Consider the following 22,909-nt stretch of genomic DNA (forward strand, 5'->3'; position numbering starts at 1 on the left):
ATTTTTTCCCAGAACTATTTCTGTTTTTTCCAACACTATTTATGTTGTAGGCTGATTAATTCTTTGCTGTGGTAACCCCATGCGTAGTGAGGTGCTTATTGTGTCTCTGGCCTTTACCCATTAGATGTAGATACACTCCCCCAGTTTGCAAACATTTCCAGTAAAGAATCATACTTGTTCTTTGGGAAATACGGTGTGTTGCAAATTCACTTTTACAGATAAACCTCTCTATTAGTCTATGCATTTTGAATCGAAGAATTTTTTTATATTTTGCAGTGTTGAGGCATTTGTGTTCATTTTGTTCTTTGGTGTCTGGTCCCTAGTTTCTCATTTTCTCTTGAGTGAGTAGCATGTTTTTTTAAAATGGCTATTCAAAATAATCATTATGTTCAGATAGTCAAGCACATTAGAATTCTATAAGAAATATCAGATGGCCTTCTGATGAGGACCTGAAATGCTTTTCTATGAGTTGAATTTCTGTGGCTGATATTTTGGCAGCTCTCCCACAACTGGGGAAAGGAAAGGAATAAGCCCCAATTATCTCATGTATCCTGTTGCATTTTTAAGTTTCTTTTATATGATTAGCTAGTCTTGAGGAACTTGAAGACCTTTGAGGAAAAGGTAGCAGTACTATTCTTCCTCATGTCTGTGAGCCTGTTATTTTTATTTGGTCAGATAAGTGATAGATTCTGGGAGTTCTGTACCCCATCTCCATAAATTTGAATCGTATCCATAAAATTTAGCTATCTCAAAACTTAAAAATGACAACCATATTACCATTTTGACCATGTAAACAATAGTGTTTCTATAGTCCCTTGAGTTAATTTAGGAGGGGAAGACCAGGTTTAATTAGTGAAGGTTTGGAAAACGTGAATGTTGATGTTGTTGTTGTTGTTAATCCATTAAACCAGGTGTTCCTAGTAGAACTCCCTAGAGGAGCTGTGTGCTACCAAGTTTGATAACAATGGTTGTAATTGAAATATGACTTGTTTTAAGTAGATACTTGAAGATGTTGAACTCTTCATTCTTTAAGCAATACATTTTTCTTCTTTAATTTCACTAAGTAAAATTAGTCTTTTCAACATGTGAGTGAGTGAAGTCGCTCAGTCGTGTCCGACTCTTTGTGACTCCATGGACACCAGGCTTCTCCGTCCATGGGATTTTCTAGGCAAGAGTACTGGAGTGGGTTGCCATTTCCTCCTCTAGGGAGTCTTCCCAACCCAGGGATCAAACCCAGGTCTCTCCCGCATTGCAGGCAGACGCTTTGCCGTCTGAGCCACCAGGTAAGTCCAACATGCAGGAGTTCTTTCGTAGGGTCTAACTTCATTTGCTAACAGATGTTGATGCTTTTGGAGCTGAAAGTCTTTTGCTTAATTGAGAAACTCTTGAACTTCTGTCTCAGTTCATGACTAGGCAGAAGATTGCATTGTGCTGATGAATGTCTATGAGCTTTCTTGTCTTTCGAACTGTCAGTGTTGACTCTGAAAGTTCAATTAAATTTAGGGAAAATTTTGTTGCCAAGTTTAAAAAAATAATGTTTAGAACTTTGTCTACATAAAAACATAAACTGTGGGATTTTTTTTCCCTCACTCTTTAGAGTTGTCTTTATATCACATGCAGTAGTGATTTTGTTTCAGCTCCATACATGCTTAGCAGATTGTTTCAAATAAATTTGGAATAACAGTGTTACTAGAGTCTGCAAATGCATGATTTGGAGCTCTTAATTTTCTATATAAAATCTGGTATTTGGTGACTTCTGAATTAACAGAATTGAAAAATATTCTGAATTTGGCTTCAATTTTCCTAAAAGAGTATATATATATATATTTTTTTTTTAAGAGAGAAGTATATAGTTTTGGGTTTATATTGTGTTTGTGGTTTTTTTTAAGATCTAATTTTGTTTTTGTGTACCAGCAGGGGGCATTCTAATCTAGATACAGCATTTGAAAGCAGTTTTTTGGTAAAAATATTTTTTTTTTCAATGAATAGCAAGCTTTCATTTCTTTTGGAAACTGTATAACTCAAAGGAAATTGGTATATAAGCTCTTTAGTAATTTTCTGTGTCACAGTTTTTAAGAGCTTATCAATACTCCAGAAAGCTGATATGTTTTAAATTGATCTAAACTTTTTTTTTTTGTTCTTAAGTTTATTTTTTTTTACCACGGAAACAAAAGTTGCACTTCAGTTAAAAAATCATTTTAAGGAAAATTATTCTAGCTTGATTATAATATACAATAAGTTTACTTGGTAAATTTTTTTAAATTGTTCTGTTTTTGAATAAAAGATAATTTGTTGATAAGGGTAACTTCTGATTGATATTGGCCATACTGCCAAATCATTTACCATACTTCTGAGTTTAACTGAATTAAAGCTTCTGTAAAATTTTAAGTATAGCTCCCTTCCCATGTTAAAGTCCCTTTGCCATCCCCTAGAGCCTTCACCTACTTCTCTCTCTCACACCCTCCCAGTATTCACTGTGTCCTCTCTTGAAACCTGGAATTAAATGCAAGTGCGTTGGAATTGTTTTGTTTATTAGGGAAATTTTTGAAGAGGCTTTAAGATTCTTGGGTTAACCTAGTTCTTAAATATCTATGTTGATACTGTTGAGGTGTGTGTTCTCATTAGCCACAATGAAGCAAATCTTCCATATAATTGCATTAGTGATACGTGACATTAAAGCCTAATTGGCTTATTTAAAATATCTTGCACATCAATTTCTTATAGATTGTGAAAATTGAAAAGGTTATGAGTGCAGTTAAATATTCCTGAGTGAGAAATTTCAATTTTGGTACAATTTGTTGAGACTTAATTAGGACATTGACTCTTAAGGAAAAAGGGTGTAGAATGCCAATAAGGCAATTGTGTGTTTATGTGACTAGAGAAATCAAAGTTTCTTGGATTATTTTTGAAATGCCAATGAAATTTGCCGAATTAATTGTGATTACTAAAATAAGCTGCATAGAACTACGATTATGGTAAATACTTAAAATGTTTCAGTGTGTACTCATTTTGTTTGCACACTTCAACTTTTATTTTGTAGGAAATTGATGAAGCCTGTAAGAGAATAAAGCGCGAGGTTGATGATTTGGGCCCTGAAGTCGGTGACATCAAAATCATTCCATTGTATTCCACACTCCCACCTCAGCAGCAGCAACGCATCTTTGAGCCTCCACCTCCAAAAAAACAGAATGGAGCAATTGGAAGAAAGGTAACATTGAAATGTTCTCTATAAACATTGAATTGATACTGAGAGATTTGTCTGTGAGATATCAAATTGTATTGAATCATGATTCAAGGAGTAAGTTACAGTGATCGTAACCTGAATTGTGTGCTACATAGTTATCTGTATTTCCAAGTAAATAGAAGGAAATGTATTTGTGTACACTTCTGCATATCTTTTGACAGGTACTGCTACCCTGCCCCTGGGAAATTCTTCCTTAGCAAATGCAAGGTTGCTTAGGGTGAGGAAGGTGGCCAGATGTCTTTCTCCCCTTAACTCACTTGGCTTCAGTTCCTCGGCTTCTAGAATTTCTGTCTCTCAGTCAGTCCAGTTGCTCAGTCATGTCCTGCTCTTTGCACCCCATGGACTGCAGCACGCTTGGCTTCCCTGTCCATCACCAGCTCCTGGAGCGTGCTCAGACTCATGTCCATCAAGTCGGTGATGCCATCCAACCATCTCATCCTCTGTCATCCCCTTCTCCTCCTGCCTTTAATTTTTCCCAGCATCAGGGTCTTTTCCAAGGAGTCAGTTCTTTGCACCAGGTGGCCAAAGTATTGGAATTTCACTTTAAGCATCAGTCCTTCCGGTGAATATTCAGGATTGATTTCCTTTAGGATTGACTGGTTGGATCTCCTTGCAGTCCAAGGGACTCTCAAGAGTCCTCTCCAACACCACAGTTCAAAAGCATCTATTCTTTGGCACTCAGCCCTCTTTATAGTTCAACTCTCACATCCATACATGATTACTGGGAAAACCATGGTTTTGACCAGACAGATCTTTGTTGGAAAATAGTGTCTCTGCTTTTTAATATTCTGACGAGGTTGGTTATACTTTTCTTCCAAGGAGCAAGTGTCTTTTAATTTCATGGCTGCAGTCACCATCTGCAGTGATTTGGAGCCACCCAAAATAAAGTCTCTCACTTTTTCCATTGTTTCCCCATTTATTTGCAATGAAGTGATGGGACCAGATACCATGATCTTAGTTTTAGGCCAGCTTTTTCACTCTCCTATCTTACTTTGATCAGAGGCTCTTTGGTTCTTCGCTTTCTGCCATGTGGGTGGTGTCATCTGCCTGTCTGAGGTTATTGATATTTCTCCCAGCAGTCTTGATTCCAGCTTATGCTTCATCCAGCCCAGCATTTCACATAATGTAGTCTGCATATAAGTTAAATAAGCAGGGTGACAATATATAGCCTTGACATACTCCTTTTCCTGATTTGGAACCAACCTAACTGAAGCATCATGTCTGTTGACTGCACAGATTTCTGGTAACAGTAGCACTAATAACACTGAATAAATTGCGTGGATTTCTTGAGGGTAGGAACTATGGATCCCACTGGTATGGATCTGCCTGGCACAGGAACTGAGGCCAGGGGTTTTCCAACCTTGTTTCTGCATGCTTTGTTGGGCAGTGGATATGATGGATATTTGAGTTTGATACAGGCAGCTATGCTTTAATTTTTTGAGATGGGGATTCTGATAGATCCTTTGAAAATAAGATTGCATTGCTCTAAAAGGTTTGAAAACCACTAGAACAATAAGGGTCAGCTTGGTTTTTAAAAATCCCAGCCATTTATATAAGGTTATTTAAAGTTGCATGTAATTTTTGCTCTGATTCTTAATCTGATTTTAAAGTTTAAAATCTATATTTTAAAGTGGATATAAATGATTACCTTTATCACCTTGAGAGATGATTGACAGGGATTAAACTGAGTATATACAGGGTACTAACATTTCTAGAACAGAGTAATCCCTTGTAGCAGCCACTATACACTTGAGTCTGTTAATGTAGGAAAAAAATGTTGGGAAATATTACTCTCTTATGACTTACTTGTCAATCAAATTTGGAATTCATTGTTTATTTCTGTATACAGGCCTAGGAGAGTCAAAATTTTTTAATTGGCTGTATTTTTTCAGTCTTTGCTTAATAGTTTTGATGATTTTGAAAAATTAAAAAGATATTCAAATATATCATGGTTAATTATTTACTTGACTGTCTAAAAGTTAAATGAACCAGATACATTTTTCAAACTGAAAGAACTTACTGAAAAGATAGGCAACATGAGCCTGAAAGTGAAAATGAAGTCGCTCAGTCATATCTGACTCTTCGTGACCCCATAGATGGTAGCCTTCCGGGTTCTTCTGTCCATGGGATTTTCCAGGCAAGAATACTGGAGTGGGTTGCCATTTCCTTCTCCAGGAGATCTTCCCAAACCAGGGATTGAACCCCGTCTCCAGAATTGTAGGTAGATGCTTTACCGTCTGAGCCATGAGCCTAGTGGATGGAGTGTAAATTAACAGGAGATTGATGGGGGGTAGTAATCAGGTTTTGAGTTAATCATAAATCAAAAACTGTGAACATTACTTTAAAAAAAAATAAAGTCTGATCCTAGTTTCATTATGTTGAATGCTGCAACTATTTTTGTCGTAATGCTGTCTCTAGAACATGTTAAAATATTTTCTGTTTATTTGCATTCCGAATTTTGGGGGAAACTTTTGAAATTTTAACTGATAACTTTAGTATATAATTTTAAAGGAGATTTGTTGACAGAAAAGTACTCATTGTCTAGTTTTTTTTAAAACTTCATTCTATGTCAGTGGATGTGTATAAAAGTATTTGTTTCTTAAACATTATAATAAAGTGGAGTTAGTGCATCTTCCATGCAGATGGTTTAATTTTTTTTGAAATCATGGGTACTTCATATATCTGCTTTTAATTTTAAAATGGTGATTTTATTTATCTTGGAGTTAATACAGCAAGGTTTACCATGGTTGTCTTTTCATGTAATTCTCTTCATTCCATTTTGAGTTACTTTGATGGGGTCCACCTTAACTTCATATTTGAACTCCTTTCATGCTTTAATACTAGCAGACTGGCAATTTAGGTTCAGTCTGGTGCCAGTTCTGTACACGGTACATTTTGTAGACTCTTCAACAGTTTAAGCCCACAGAATAGAATTAGTTGTTTTGTTTTTTAAGCTATTGCTTTTCATGTTCTTGTAAATCCTAGAATATTTAGAAGAATTTTGTCTTTCTAAAAAGAGGGATTCAGCCGCAGTTGTATATGTGTGTGATGTTGAGGCCAGTGGAGTTTTCAAGGCTTTGGCTTACCTTGGGATCTCATCTCCAGCTTTTAATTCAGAATCAAAACTAAGAGCCACAGTGCTACTTCATCACCCACTAATTAATTATGTTTTTCATTCAGCTAAAGCTATAAGATCTCTTGCTGGGAAATCATGTTATCTCCTGGCATGAGTCAGCTTTATCTTAGAAGTCAGAAGGAGCACTCTCATAGCCTCCTTGGATGACTCCAGTGGGAGGGGGAGCTTCCCTTGGCAGTGGTCCATTATACTCTATGAGGGAAGACACTTTGAAGCTCAGCATGTTTAAGGTGAAATGAACGATTTTTATAAAAGTTTATAGAGAAGGTTTTACTCATCCAGTCATATATTTTGAAGCTGGTTATGGGAGATAGTACTAGTTGAAAACCTGAGACCATTTGAAATGCACTACGGTCAAGCACTGACTGGCTGGCAAGATGAGTAAGTGACCATCAGAGCCAGGGCCTGGCAGGTCCAGTTAAAAGTAGGAGAAAGGATTGATGGGATTGTGGGGAAAGAGGAAAGGTAGTGAAGATGCACACAGGTTATATGAGGGTATGGAAAAGAGGAAAAACTGGTATTCAGTTTCTGCTTTCCTGTTCTCTTTTTTAAATGCTATAACTTTGGTAATATCCTCTTTGTAAAGGCCACGGCTTAATTCTTCTATCATGAATTCATTAATTAAAGATTACTGTGCCAGTTACTGGATTGGAACTTTTCATTCAGGAATGCTGTCACTGATTGATATTCACCATTAATTTAAAACTACAGGAAGGGATAAATTGGGAGATTGGGATTGACATGTACACACTACTGTGTATAAAATGAGTAACTAATAATGTCCTACTGAATAGCACAGGGAACTCAGTGCTCTGTAATGACCCGTATTGGAAAAGAATCTTAAAAAGAGCGGATATATGTTTATTATGGAGAAGGCAGTGGTAACCCACTCCAGTACTCTTGCCTGGAAAATCCCATGGATGGAGGAGCCTGGTAGGCTACAGTTCACGGGGTCGCTACCGAGTCGGACTTGACTGAGCGACTTCACTGTCACTTTTCCCTTTCACACATTGGAGAAGGAATTGGCAACCCACTCCAGTGTTCTTGCCTGGAGAATCCCAGGGACGGGGGAGTCTGGTGAGCTGCCATCTGTGGGGTCGCACAGTCGGACTTGACGGAAGCGACTTAGCAGCAGCAGCATGTCTATTTATAACTGGTTCACTTTGCTGTACAGCAGAAAATAAGACAACATTGCAAATCAACTGTCCTCAAAAAAAAAAAAAAAACTGACCAGAAGCACAGAAATAAATAAAATTATGTAGGAAGAGTTAGCGATTTACAGTCTACTTCCAATTACTTAAAATACTATTTGATTCATACTTTTGTTCAATTATATTGGATCACATTTTGTACAGTAGTACTTCATCTGTTGTCTTACTCCTCATTGTATTACTTTATGCAAAGTAGTTTCTAATTGATTGTGATGAAACTAACAAAACAGCCTTTTAGTACTAAAGTTTTAAAATGTAGGCTATATTAAAGGTTAACTTCTATGGGCATTGGGTACTTAACTAGCATTCCTTTTACAAATAGTTATTGAGCTCTTTTTGTGTGGTGCTCTCACATAGAATCAATGGTAGACTTTGAAGCTTTCTAGTAGTCAAGAAAAGTTGAGAATGCAATACATAAATTTTTGAGGGTGGACACTTTACCTGTTTTGATCATTTTTGATATTTATTCATATATTTGACTTTAAGCTAAAGCTGCAGTTGCTTTGTACATACATTAACATTTACTCATCAATAAATTACGTATGCATTTTTTTGACTGAGACTCATATTTGCTGTTTTATAGATTTGGTGTTATTAAATCCAGCAATGATTTTTATTTTTATTTCATTTTCATTAATTTTGCCCATACAGATAGCTGATTTTCCTGTATCTTATCTCAGAGTTTACTAATTAACATGGCTCAGAGCATACATTGCTCAATAAAAAAGAGAAATGGCCCTTGTGGCGATGTCTCTCTAATTTTAAAGAGAGGCTTAATGATCCACCATCTGAAGATAACTTGGTGTGGTACTGCTGGAATATTTACAAACAAACAAGCTAATGTCCTCACTGAATTAGAGACCCCACCGAGTTCCCTAGGGACTAAAAACCCACACTTCTTTAACCTAAATGCATTATTGTGTCCAAATAGAATTCAAGTAGAGCATCTCAAGTACTTTGAAATGGAATTATTGAAATAAATCAATGTGAATTCCATTAAAAAGCAGATTATTGAGGGGGAAGGAGATAAATCTAGATGAGAGTTTATTCTTAACACATTTAATATAGAAAGATGAGAATTGGCATTGTCTTAATTTTTTAGCATAGAGTTTATTCTATATATTGGGCTATTTATCTGAAATAATTCCTTTGTCGTTGAGGTTTAAACACTCTTTAAGGCTCTTTGAACACTGTTGCCAAGCTATAGTCTAGAAAGCTTTATAGCATATGAATTCTTTGACAAATTCCAGGACCACTTTGTGTTGTGACTGTTTCCTAAATAGATCATGTGCCACTTACTACATCTAGAAAATACTTAGGGCTTGCCTCACCCAACTGTTAAGCTTCCAAGGCAGCTAGATAACTTGTATCATTTATTTGTCTGGTTTTTGTTTTTGTTTTGTTTTTTGCTGAGTGTGCGTGTGTACATGTTTTATTTAGCCTTAGCCAGTATTGTATCTGCAGCCCAAAGTTGTACAGTTTGAGTTTTTCCCTTTTTTGTCCCAAAAGCCACTTCTCATGGGTCAGGGAGGTCCCACTCAAAAAATTGTTGTCTTTTTAAAGCTTTCTAGCTCATTAATTTTATTATTTGGAAAAAACCTAAAAGCTGTGTTTCTCTAAGTCTTTGTTAACACTTCGGATTTCAGAGTTTAACTTTTGGGTGGCAGTTGACTCAACAGTAACGACACAGAGCTTGCCAAAGTTGGTGTGAACACTACCTGATTCTTAGTATCTGTGGAATCACAGATCCACACCTCCTTATAGATGTTGTACAATTTGTCACACAGACCCAGAGATAACATGTGAACACCAATTTTTATGTACAAAAATTATTTTTAAAAGAGTCTGCATCAGTACATTTTTATCACACTGTATTTTGTTCTAGAAGAAATAGATGAAGTGTATTTTTTCCCCAAAATATATGTTTTATACTTCTATTTAGATGTACATTTTCCAGAACTACAGTTTTTACCCCAGAATTCCAGGAAGCCACAAGACCTCTTATATAATAACGAGCATGTGGTTTGTGATTCTATATAGTTTATAAGGGATCTGTCTCAGCTGACTAGTATGCAAGAGTTATAAAAGAAAATTGAAGTTTGAGTGTGTTAAAACCTCCCCACTCTTACTTAGCTACTTAGATTTGATTCCTGGCTTTGATACCTACCTTTCCACTGCAACACACTGACATTGTAGAAGAATATTAAACTCTGGTTATACTTATTGAAGTTCACCTCCTGACCTTATGCTTGCTTCAGCTCTAATTATTGAATGTCATGTCTTTGAAATGTTTTGGAAAATATATTTCATTAGCATCAGACCATTTACAGTTCACTGTTCATTTGCTAGTTAGTATTCTTTTCAGCTGATCAGTGCAAAAAGGGAGCCTTTTGGTTTTAGACATGTAAATAATTGTATGATATCATCCTGTTAATGATGTTCTAGTAGCCTTTTAAACCTCCAAGACTACCTGGCAATGTGAGTCCTTTCTTATATATGCCTAAGGGCATTCTTATCCACATGCTCTTGTTTAAGCAGAACCTTCTATTGCTAATGCTCTTCACTTCTCCTTTGTGGGTGAAGTGAAGTGAAGTGAAGTCGCTCAGTTGTGTCCGACTCTTTGTGACCCCTTGGACTGTAGCCCACCAGGCTTCTCTGTCCATGGGATTTTCCAGGCAAGAATACTGGAGTGGGTTGCCATTTCCTTCTCCAGGAGATCTTCCTGACCCAGGGATTGAACCCTGGTCTCCCGCATTGTAGGCAGACGCTTTACCATCTGAACCACCAGGGAAGATCCCACCTTACCTTCAGCAGCTCTCCTAAATGCCATTTTCTGAGTAAGTTTTCCTTGTCTTTGCTTAGGAAATAAATCCTTTAAAAGTTTTATGGCATAGTTTTTATGTCATTGTACTTCCATTCCACCTCTAATCTTTCTTTACAAATTATAAATGCTTTAAGAGCAGACTCTTGATTCATTTTCTGTGTCAACTGCTTGCATATTGAGGCATCTTCACCTTAATGGCACTAATCTTCCTCAAATCAGATGCTTTGAGAAAAATACTAATGAAAATCCCATTTTTCCATTGCTTAAAAAGAAAATTATGTGATATGTCAGTCACAGGTCCCTAATTTTCTAAAGCATATTTAAAATACAGTAAAACACCCACATGAAAAAACAATCCATGTTAGTATGTAAATGCTTTGAACCTTACTCACTTTCAATAAAAAGTTCAAATCATTCCTTAAGATTCCTTGTATGCTGTGACACCCACTTTGAGATTTTCAGAACATCTATGATCAATTCTGATGATACACCAATTCTTACTGAATTCTAAGTTGAGATTTTTCACCCCCACATGCCGTTTCATTTAAAATATTTAGTTGACTTTTGATGATAACAGTTATCTTTTGTAAATGTTGCCTGAAAGTATTGAAACATGGACATGCTGTACAGTTTGAATATTAATCAAGGAGTGTTTTCTCAGGGAACTTTCTGAGATAAGCTTATTGCCTTACCAGTCATTTTCTTCTGATTTTGTCCTGCTATTTGAATAATTAAAACCTAATGTAGTCAAGTAATAACCTGAAGATTTTTTGTTGTAAAAGGAAGGTGCTGTGATGAACTAAATGAAACTTTGAATTCTTACATATTAATTTGTCTTTATATAGCATTGGTTCTTAAAGATTAAACTTAATTCCTGCTTATTTACTGGTTTGTAATTGATTGTTTAGTATAAGTTAATGACTAATCTTACTTGAATTGTACTTGGCTTGTAGTTTAAGTTAAATACTGTTTATATCTAAACAGGTAGTTGTGTCAACTAACATTGCAGAGACATCTTTGACAATAGATGGTGTGGTGTTTGTAATTGATCCTGGATTTGCGAAACAAAAGGTACATATTTTAGTACTATAGTACTTTATAAAATTAGTATTAATTTAATAGTACTTATTGCTTACTTGTTTCATGCCTGAAGTTTACTTTTTAGAATTATTTTACAGTTTGTGTTTCATTTTCAGAAGTCTGTGATTCAAGCCTTTGGTTCTAGCTGGTTTTCACATACTAAGCCCATGTTTATAATCCTATGCTTTGTTTTTTGTTGTTTTTATATGTGAGTGTATATTCATGAAGGAGTAGTAAAAAGTACAGGATTATCATCCTTGCCTATTAGTTACTCAGTCAGCTAAATTAGTTTCTATTATGTGCCAGGCATAGTACTTGGGGGAAAAAAAAAGTATTATGTTAACCTCTAGTTCAACAGTACTGAGTACCCAAGCACTTTAGCCAAATTAAGGGATTACTCAGTTACTAAATAAAACTGTTTCTTACCTAAGATCTTTGATTGCATTTGATTATGTTTTATAATTGGGAGAATTTGTACATAGTATTCACATTTTTGTTGGAAAACAATTCTCTAAATTGGCAGCATATAACTGACTTCCTCTGGACTGAATTCAAAATGTTTTTCTTAATATCCACACTGAACATAAATTTTTTTTCAGGCAAAAGCCTTCAGCACTATTCACCATATAAAAGTAAGGTAAAACTGAAAGTATTTTAAATAAGGAAGAGTAGAGCTATCTCTGTGTTAAGTGACTTTTCATGTTAGCTTGAGGCTGTCAGAATGCTGGAGTCAGAATACCTGAAAGAAAGTTAAGGAATGATGAATTCTGTTTCTGCCCCAGCATGATTTATGCTGGTCATCAATGCTACTTTGTTTATTTTGGGGTTAACTTTGGGCTTTGGATACTTCTGTTAGATCACAGTTTTGTGTTTAACTGGAGGACGAATTATAGTGTTATTTACATTCCAATAGGTGTATAATCCTCGAATCAGAGTTGAGTCCCTGTTAGTGACAGCCATCAGTAAAGCTTCAGCTCAGCAAAGGGCCGGTCGAGCAGGACGGACCAGACCTGGGAAGTGCTTCCGACTTTATACAGAGAAAGCGTACAAGACAGAGATGCAGGTAAGGGTTGTACTGTGTCCTTACTCTGTGTTTGGAAGGTTAAGTTAAACTTGGTACCAGAGGGAAAGTACTTCACTTACTTTGTCTTTTTTGGCACTATAAGCTGTTCAGGTTTTCCCTGAGATTTATGGTGTAGTCTACCAATACAACCCTTTGTTATAGTTCCAAGTCGAATTGGGCAGCAATGGTAACCTTTCGAACCCTATAAAGATAGCTTACAGGAAGTATCTGATTCCTTTTTAGTCCACAAATACTTTTCTCCTGTCTAAGTCAGTTGTTTAGAAGAAATGCCAAAGTAAACAGCTAAGGATGAGAACAGATATGTTTTTTTTTTTTCTGGAGCATAAAGATTATGGGATATTTAACAAAACAAATGTTTTTGTATTTTTCTAGGATAATACCTATCCTGAGATTTTGCGTTCTAATTTAGGATCAGTTGTGTTACAGTTGAAGAAACTTGGTATTGATGATTTGGTGCATTTTGATTTTATGGATCCACCAGGTATAAATTCTCAAAGCATATTTTATCAAACTTTTTAACCAAAATTGACTACCCTATTCCTTCTATATATTAAATACATTTTACCTTTCCTTTGCAATACATTAAGAGAAATTTTGTGTGTTGGCATTAAATCTAAAAGAGTGGAAAAATAACAAATTCTCTTTTTTCCCCATATCTTTCAGGGTAACTAAATTATTTTGGGAGTTATTGGCAGGGCATGAAAATATGAAAAATTTTCTCCTTTTTTTGAGGGAAATTAATTTGTTAAACACATTGTTGAGTTAACAGTTAATGTACTTAAGAAGGTAACATTTAACTACTGTACAGGCAAGTTTTGCAGTTTTACATGATTCATAGTTTGCTAGATCTCTGTAATTGAATTTGATGGCAGTTTGAGTTTTATATTTGGTCCACTGTAGAATGAAAAATGAGATTGCCTCTAATAGTTTGTGCTTTGTCACGTTTTTGCTTCTTAAGGCAGCTTGTCTTAATAGATTGCCTTTTCTTCCTAGCTCCTGAAACTCTGATGAGAGCCCTAGAACTTTTGAATTATCTGGCTGCTTTAAATGATGATGGAGATCTGACTGAATTGGGATCCATGATGGCCGAGTTTCCTCTAGATCCACAGCTCGCTAAAATGGTTATTGCAAGTTGTGACTACAACTGTTCTAATGAGGTCCTATCTATTACTGCTATGTTGTCAGGTAATAGAGGGAAAGGAACTAAAAAAAACCCAGCTCTTCAAAGTTTGGGTGGACTTCACTTTTGGGTTTGTTTTTTAGTACTTAGTATGATAGTGAATTTTATAGATGTTTTTAAAGGACTCCTTTTGTTTGCTAAATATCTTGAAAAATAGCTTCATAATAATATAGTGTTTACAAAAGTAAAGTAAAGCATTGTGCACAAAATGTAGTAAAAAAACATTGGCTCAGATTAAAATATCAGTAAGAAAAGAATAGGTCCAGGATTTCCTGGCGGTCCAGTAGTTAAGAATCTGTGCTTCCACTGAAGGGGGTGTGGGTTCCATCCCGCAAGCCTCACATTATAGCCAAAAAATTAAGTCTGAAGATACTATAACAGAGTTCTTTGGTAGGTCCATCAGTTTTGCAGTTTATTGCTGAAAGCTCAGGAAGAACTTTGTTCTAGTAGCTGGCACTATTTAAGTGAGCCTGAGACAAACCAAGCTATCATTTAAAAAGTAAGCTTTTTCTTCATGTATAAATTGTATTGCAGTGGCAGTCAAATAATTATTTTAAACTTAGTATCAAATAAATAGAAGTAGTAATGTATAATTTTAGGTTTAAAATCTAATCTGATGGTAATTCTTTTACAGTGGCAGGAAAACACTTGATAAGAGAAATACGTTTAATAGGTAAAATTGCTTAATTTTAAAAATCGGAAGGAACATTGAGCTGAACAAATACTACTGTTTTTTATCAATAGCTGTAACACTTAATTCACAAATAGTAACTTGGAATTAAAATTTTCCAAAACAGAGAAATATTATTAGCATAGAAATGTACAGTGATTCTTACAGCTAAAAATAGAAAGCGTATTAAGTTTTTACTGACTGTCAAAGTACTCTATAATACTAATTTCAGTACTGGGGAAAATTGATTTCCAGTCATAGAGTGGTTTATTGGTCTTATTTATAATTAAGTACCTCAAATAATTCAAACTCTTACATTAAATTAAAGGAAGAAATTTTTAAAATTTCTAAATAAAATTTTTTACTTAGTTTAGATGTATGTTTTAATGATGTGAATTTTTAATTTAAGAACTAGCAAAAATGTTTTTTTTTTTGCAGTTATGATCAGACTCAGAGCAGATGGGCAGGGCAGTACTGAATCATTTTAATGAAATTGTAGTTTCTTGCGGAGGTGGTGGTAGGTTGTTGTCTGCCTTTTCTCATATATGTGATTTTTGTTAGATTCTCTTGGTTGTAGTTAACCCAACATTTTAGCTTTAGAGAGTGTGGGGTAAGAGTTAACAGATTGTGTTTGTTACCTACCTAGTTTTTATTTTTCTAGGTTCTCTTTTATCGGGCATACTATAGGGTTAGCATTGTTGGAGTTTAGAAAACTAGCTAGCCCTTTAAAAAATTGGTCATTATGATGCATTTGAGATCTCCCACCTACATCTCTTGTAGTGGTTCTGCAAAGCATGGGGATAACTAGTTGTCTTTAGCACATCAAGAGAGTGAACATTTATGTGTATTAGTTATTAAGCAAGGCATTTGTTGGGGGGGGGTGTTGAAGGGTTAAGAAGTCATGCAGCTAAAACAGTTTGCTTAGTTTGTAATGCTTTGTTTACCATTTAAGGAGTTTCTGGAGTTTGGGGGTCCTGATACAAATAGTAAAAAATCAGGGGCCTTATTGAGTGCTTCTTAAACCCAATCATTTAACTGGTAGCTAGTTCACATTAACGTTCACAGCTATGAGAGATTTCTGTATTTATATCTGTTACCTTGCTTCAGTTACATTAAGCAAGACTTAATATTTACTGTGATCATGTGTCATTGTTTCTATTTGGCTTCTTTGGAATCATTTTAAAGGGGAAACTGTATGGATGGCAAAGAGTAATTTGATACTGTATTTGATCTTGTTGATTATTCCTATTATCTTCTATCTGAACTGATGATTTATAATTTTTTTTTTTTGACAAAGTTTTAAGAGCTTTAAAAATGTGTTGACAAAGTCCCAAGCTGTTAAGTATTTTTATTTTCATACTGCTTTTATAACTATGGAATTGCTAAAGTGAATTAAGGAAAGTTGTATTTCAAAAAATATAGAACACACTTTGTAACAACTTCAAGTTTTATGTGATTTAATATTGAGGCTCTAAAAAAATATTGTCGTTCATTTTGATGACCCTGACATAATGACTGTTTCAGACTAATTGTCAACGTTTAAAATATTGGATTCTGCTTTTATATGAGGACTTCGAGTCAAATAACAATTTTTAAAAAGAACTTGGGACTTTATTTGGAAAACTAGGCTGAATATTCCTAGCCTTTTTGAATTTTCTTAATTCAAAGGCGGTTTAACCTTCCACCACTACTGCTATCATCAAAGCCCAAGATTTCATGGTATTTTTTATGTTACATATGCTTCTGCTCACCAGTGCTAATAGTGATACCCACCAGTTGGTAATAGCCACAGCACTAGGGAAGAATGACGATAGAAATGTGGCCGTAGACTGGTTGGAAAGTTGTTTTTAGTCCTGCAGTGGGGAATTCAGCTGATTGAATGGATGACAAAAATTTTGTTTAGCTAAAAGGCTATTGACACCATAATTCTGGTTATTGGTAGAGCTATCGGCACTGGTTTTTTCAATAAGTTGAGCTTTTAGTATCTTGATGGCCTTCAGAATAGCTGTTTTTGATGCCTACTTTTAGATTTAGTTAAAAATAATCAGGTACTCTGTAGCTTTGAAACCCTCTTGTCTTACAGATGTGGTTAGGTGTTGATGTACCAAATCAAGGTAGTAAACAGTCCAAGATGCAGTTGGAGGCCATCCTGCCCTGCCCTATGCTCTGTGAACTGACCTAGCTAGGCCTTGTTCCTCTGTCTGTGAATGCGTGACTCATCGATATGGGCGTTTGTGTTGGGCCCATACCAACCTTGTTTAGTCCCACAGTGTTTTGTTCGTCCCACGGAGGCCAAGAAAGCTGCAGATGAGGCCAAGATGAGATTTGCCCACATAGATGGAGATCATCTGACATTGCTGAATGTCTACCATGCTTTCAAACAAAGTAAGTATAAATTAGATTGAAGGCACTCTTTGTCTAAACGTCACTTGCAGCATATAAGGTATTTCTTCATCTCACTTTCATTTATTATCTGTGACAACTTTACATTAGAAACCCAGAGGTACTTCAGAAAAAACTCCTGACTATCATTTAAAATAAAAATTGCCCATCTTTTCCAACATTGTTTATTTTTATAATCAGGAGGAAAGCACTAGAAAGCTGGAAATACAGAGCAGTAAAAATGAAATGCTGGTATAAAATTTACCACAAACATACAGATTTTGATATGGTTTTCTTTTTTTAAACTTTGCCTTTTGTGTGAATAGTTTTGTATTACTTAAGTAATTATTACTGTCTAATATTTTTCCTAATAAATAGCTCTTATGTAAAAGTAAACTAACGAAATAGGAAAATAGGCTACAAATGTGAATGACCAGGTTGTAAGTGGTTCATAAACTCGAGTGGGGGGCTATTCAGCATTACTTGCAGTTCAGTAAATGTGCATTACTGAGAGGTACCATTTCCTCACCTATAAAATCGGCAAAGGCTAAAGAAAAATAGTCAGAGCTGTGTAGGAGTGGGTCTCGTGCAGTGCAGCAGTCTTAACACAGAGGCGGGAATAGAAATACATGTTACCTTTATGAAAAGCAGTAGATTTGATGCTACCAAGAACCTTAACAAATTCATATCCTTAGACCTATAGATAATCTGTGAAATTTTCTTTCAGTATTCTTTGGACGGAGATATGACTCAAGTTTTTTATCTCACAGTTTTTTATGATAGTAAAGAAAAATGAAAAATACCTAAAATACCCACCAATAGAAAGATGGCTCAATGTGATACTATCGCTACATGATGAAATATTATTCTAGCTTTATATCATATTTTCAGAGAATATTTAGCAACATGAAAAAACATTTTCCAAGTTATTTGAAAACAAGGAAAACAGTGATAATGAGGAATACACTATTTATAAAAATTAAATGAGAGGAAAATGTGACAATAGTCTCTTGAGGTTCATTTTTATAACTTTGAAGTTGTATTTGATAGTCTTAATCTAAGCCTGTTTTTCTTTGAAAATGAGAAAGACATGGCATTTTTCCAGATTCTCTCAATCCACTCCTGTTAAGACTATCCATTGAAAACAGCCAGGCAGATTTTCATGGGTAAAATAACTTAAAAATAGTTTTTCCAAAATCATTGTTTTGTCATTCAGTAGCTAAAAACCTTAGTGCTGTTTTTAATTTTGAACTTGACTCCACATTTTTAGTAAAGTTGATTAAGACTGTGATTAATTTTTTAAAATGATGTGGTTTAGTTCCCTTTTTGGTTTTACTTGCTACTTATACTGATTTTTTAATTAGATAATACACCTATATGGATGATTCATGTCCCCTCTTATTTTCCCTCTTTCCAACTTTGTAGATCATGAGTCGGTTCAGTGGTGTTATGACAACTTCATTAACTACAGGTCCCTGATGTCAGCAGATAATGTACGCCAGCAGCTATCAAGAATTATGGACAGATTTAATTTGCCTCGTCGAAGTACTGACTTTACAAGCAGGGACTATTATATTAATATAAGAAAAGCTTTGGTTACTGGGTATTTTATGCAGGTATGTGAACAGTACAGGAGTACATAATTAAATGCTTACTTAATATTTCTCTTCTATAAGCAGTACTTGGAATCCACTTAAACACAAAATTCGGTTAAAGAATGCCTATAAATAATCTTTAATTTTAGGTCCAGATTCTTGAATGAACTAATATACTGAGAAGTTTTTACATGTCTAAGTTTACCAAATGGCATAGTTAGGGATCCAGTTATGTAGAAATCAGTTTTACAAGCACTTTTTAAATAATGGAGTCTTTTTATACTAAATAGATATATTGACTGTTTTCAGGTGAGTTTTATTAGTTATTTCTTCAATGCAAATTTTGACTTTGGATAAATGTATCAAAGACTTTCTTTGAATCTTGATCTTAATTGGAGATGTATAACTGTACTGGAATGCTGAAAGGAAACAGTTTCCTGGATGGATCCAGAAGTACAATTCACTTTCCTCTCTTTATGGAAACTAATCACCCTAAAATTCAAATAAGCAACTGTTTTATGCACAATCCTGTAGTGCAATCTTTGGTATTTATAAGACACTTGGGCGCTAAGAAAGTCAGATATGAAATAATGATTTAGGATGAAAAATAATTTTAAAATATTGCTTTTGGTTTTAAGTGTTTTATATTGGAGGCTGAAGTTACAACTTGTCAGGTAATTCTTATAGTTTAAGGGACATTAAACCAATTATGTTTTTCAAAATGAAAGTGTTTCTGGTGAAAAAATGAAAGCACATCAGTCCATTATTTGAGATGAGGTTGATTTTAGTTATCTTTTAAATATCCCACTTGTTCTTTGATTCTTTCCTTTGGCTGTGTATAATAAGTAATGTGTAGCCTGCCTTAAGGCCAAATGAGCCAAATACATAGAGTGGCCATTAAGTGCATGGAGGCAGAATGAAAGGAGATCGATGCCTTGTCTGTGTTTGAGATCAGAATAACCGAAAGTTTATTGTGGCATCTTATTCTGAAGTTTCAGTGCTTATCAGAGTTAGGATTTTCACTCCTAAATCTATTACTCAAGCATTTTCTATTATATGTTAATAATTAATGAATTGCTCATTTCTGTTTTTCATACATGCTCTTTGTTACTAGAGTTCTAGAATTGAAAAGCACATGTTGTCATCTGCTTTGATATTTGTTAACTACTAGATGATATTGATCCAATTGATATATTTGATTATATATAGAAATGTAGGCCAAGAAACATGCATCTCCTTTCTCCTCTCCCGACCCCCCAATTCCTTTTCTTATTAAAGCTCTCATTGTGGGTCACTTTTGCTCTATTTTTCTATCTTAAACATGAATTTTCATCTTTTAGTAATTGCTTATCTACTACATAGTTCCCACCTGGTATTAAAGAACCAGTCTCGGGCAGAAAGACCAAATAGTATATATTAGGCTTTGTGGGCTCATTAGGTTCCTTATTGAAACAGTTCAGCTCTGCCTCCCCTTGTTGTGCAAAAGCAACTTCGGACAAATGGGCATGCTATGTTCCAAAAAACTTTACTTACCATTTTGAATTTCATGAGATTTCCACTCCAGTATCACCAAGTGTTTCTCTTGATATTTGTCCCCAGCCATTTAAAGGTGTATAAACTGTTCTTGGCTAAGACCCCTTAAAGATGTAGGCAATGAGTTGGATTTAGCCTGCTGTAGTTTGCTGATTGCTGCTTTTATTGGGCAGTGGTAAATAAGTCTAGCCATCAGATTAAAAGCAATAGGTGAGGCTTGCCTTTCCCTGATTATATAGGTAGCTTTACATCACTTTTGTAACTAGCACGTCAGAAGCATTGTATTAATTTACTGGGTTTCGGTTTCAGGTGGCACATTTAGAACGAACAGGGCATTACTTAACTGTGAAAGATAACCAGGTGGTTCAGTTGCATCCCTCCACTGTTCTTGACCACAAGCCTGAATGGGTGCTTTATAATGAGTTTGTTCTTACAACAAAGAACTACATCCGGACGTGTACAGATATCAAGCCCGAATGGTAAGCTCAGTGTCTTTCATTCTAAAAGTTTTCTTTATCATTTTGCTCAGAATGGAATCTGAAAAGAGTCTTGTCTTGTTCTTCCTTTCACTCTGGGAAACTCAGGTGTTCCCCAGCTAGGGTGTATACTCCTGTGTATAGATTTGGGGCACAAAATGGTGTGATTATCTCTTAAGAATAATTCCTTTGTGAAGAGGATGGTAGAATTGTTAGTATGGGCAGGGGAAATTTGGAGACAAAATTATACTTGACTAACATGAAGAGTACCTTTGAAGCCATTCTCTTGCTGTTATGATTAACTTGGTCTCCAGGTTCCAGTCGTCAGTCATCTTTGTATTTCAGCTCTCAGTTATTGTTTATTTATATGTTGGTGTTTTAAGAGCAAAGCAAGCATTAAAAACTGCACCTCTTTTTGTACCATTGCATATTTGATTCACAAAATGTGATCAGAACTGACTGACTTTAAGCAAAATTACCCACCCACTGCAGTCCTTTTGTGACTTTTTTTTCAGGGGCCAGAATCTGTTCTGTAATTTAAGATAGAAAATGTCAGCCAAGAATGGCGGGACTAAAAGCACTTACTTTAGTTGATGTCACTTGCTGTATATTTTGAGGCTTCTTTCCTCCACATCAGTGACTTTTGACACTTAAATTGTGTAGGACATTAGCATTTTATCTTAAATGCTTTGTTGAGAAAAAAAATTGTATGGCTAAATGTTTAAAAAGATTCAGTCAGATGTATTCTTTGGGGTACAGAGTTACATTTATGGTTATTAAAACTTGGAAAATGAGAAGATCCAGTCATTTGAATATCAGGGTGTTCCTTGTATGGAACTTGTAATATTGTAACTTTAGAGAGAGATCAAAATAGTGCTCCTGAGTGAAGAAACCTCTGACCTTATGTTAATGTCTGTGTAAAAGAAAGAGTATTTCTTTACAAGAATTTATCTTGAGTGGTTTTGTTGTTAAGTTTATGAAAAGTCCGCCATCAGAAAATGTGCAGCTTACTAAGATGCGCGCATTTCTAAAAGTGCTGTTTATAAGGATTAGGCGTTTGTAATTTTAACATTGGCTTGGATTTATAGGTTTGCATTTATCAGTGTATTAATGAATAATGCCTATCCTATCAGCAGCTCCAGTACTCTAATTGTTAATTTGGTGGTTTTTCCCTTCCTGGACAGGTTGGTGAAAATTGCCCCTCAATATTATGACATGAGCAATTTCCCACAGTGTGAAGCAAAGAGACAGTTGGACCGCATCATTGCCAAACTGCAATCCAAGGAATATTCACAGTACTGAAATTCAATGCTTAGAACTGAAGTTATTCAGAGGACAGCTTTAAAAGATGAACGAACTGAAAAGTTCAAGTTGTGCTCTTCATGTTGGTTCAATAATGGCCTTTATTTGAAAGCTTTTTAATTTTTCTTTACAGTAAATATTCCATTCTGATTTCATAAATTAAACATTTATGCCTCCCTTTTGTGTTGACACTGTAGCTCATACTGGAAAAGTCGATCAATGTTTTGCAGTTTATTGAAAGTAGTTCTATATATAACAATGTTATAAGCATTTCTTTAGAAATGGTTGAAAATGCTTCTAAAATGTGATTATCGACCATGGTATGCATGATCGTTGTAATTGTTGACATTCCTTTTAGAAGTTGTGAAATGTTACAACTTGTGCTTATGTAGACACAATCTTCTGTCTCGGTACAGAGGCACTGACTTCAATAAAGTCTATTTATACTAATTTCGGCCACAGCACTTTAATATTTTTGTTCTAGTCTCTCTGAGTATGGCTTCTTTTCTTCCCAAGTGTGGGGTTTTTTTTTTGTTTCCTTAAACTGTAAGTGTACTGTGATTCCCTATTCAGCATCTTTCCACAGGGACTGCTCTTTAACGTAGTCATTAAAGCATATGTTTTAAAGAACATACCGTAGCACTTTGTTAGGTTACTTAGGATCTAATCTAATGGGATAAAGTTATGTTTTTAGCTCAGAATTGGATCCCCAAAGACAGAATAATGATAGTTTTCATCATGAAGTTCATTCTATAAGACTGATTATTTATTTTGTTACCAAATTTTTAGCAGATCTTTTTGTTTTACTTAGACATTCTATGCAGTCTAGTCACTGAAACAAATGTTTGTGTTAAGTAGACAATAGGAAGTGATATTGTAGATCTTGGTCAGTTTATTGAATTCTTAATGTTGGATGTTTTGTGCAGTGTACAAAGTCAGTATAGTGTGTTAAAATGTGAATTTCCTTCCCTGTGACAGGCATAGACGTGTTAAAAAAAATATTTTATCCACAGATGACCCATGAGAGGGTAGGTGTGACCCATCTTTAGGGTCAGGTGTATTCTTCGGGGTGAGTCCTATCAAAGTGTCCCTAGTATCAGTTCCTTATACTTAAAGCATGCATACTGTACTCATTAATGCCCGACTCACCTCTTCTACCTATCCCACTCATTAAAAATTTTAAATGTGAAAG

At 35.1% G+C, this 22,909-nt stretch overlaps 1 protein-coding gene across 1 annotated transcript in view; it reads left to right on the plus strand.

The window, feature by feature from the left end:
* The window catches only part of DHX15 (DEAH-box helicase 15), a 54,379-nt gene extending 32,212 nt beyond the window's left edge, over positions 1-22,167 (plus strand). Inside the window, exons 6-14 of the mRNA XM_020913309.2 lie at positions 3,041-3,208; positions 11,400-11,486; positions 12,409-12,558; positions 12,952-13,060; positions 13,573-13,764; positions 16,692-16,814; positions 18,237-18,427; positions 20,249-20,418; positions 21,600-22,167. Of these exons, the coding sequence (XP_020768968.1) occupies positions 3,041-3,208; positions 11,400-11,486; positions 12,409-12,558; positions 12,952-13,060; positions 13,573-13,764; positions 16,692-16,814; positions 18,237-18,427; positions 20,249-20,418; positions 21,600-21,717 (1,308 nt within the window). The 3' untranslated portion in view covers positions 21,718-22,167. The remainder of the gene's footprint in view (positions 1-3,040; positions 3,209-11,399; positions 11,487-12,408; positions 12,559-12,951; positions 13,061-13,572; positions 13,765-16,691; positions 16,815-18,236; positions 18,428-20,248; positions 20,419-21,599) is intronic.
* Positions 22,168-22,909: the final 742 nt, after the last annotated feature.

This window comes from Odocoileus virginianus, chromosome 21 (assembly GCF_023699985.2).
Source record: "Odocoileus virginianus isolate 20LAN1187 ecotype Illinois chromosome 21, Ovbor_1.2, whole genome shotgun sequence".
In the NCBI taxonomy this organism is placed as follows: Eukaryota; Metazoa; Chordata; class Mammalia; order Artiodactyla; family Cervidae; genus Odocoileus; species Odocoileus virginianus.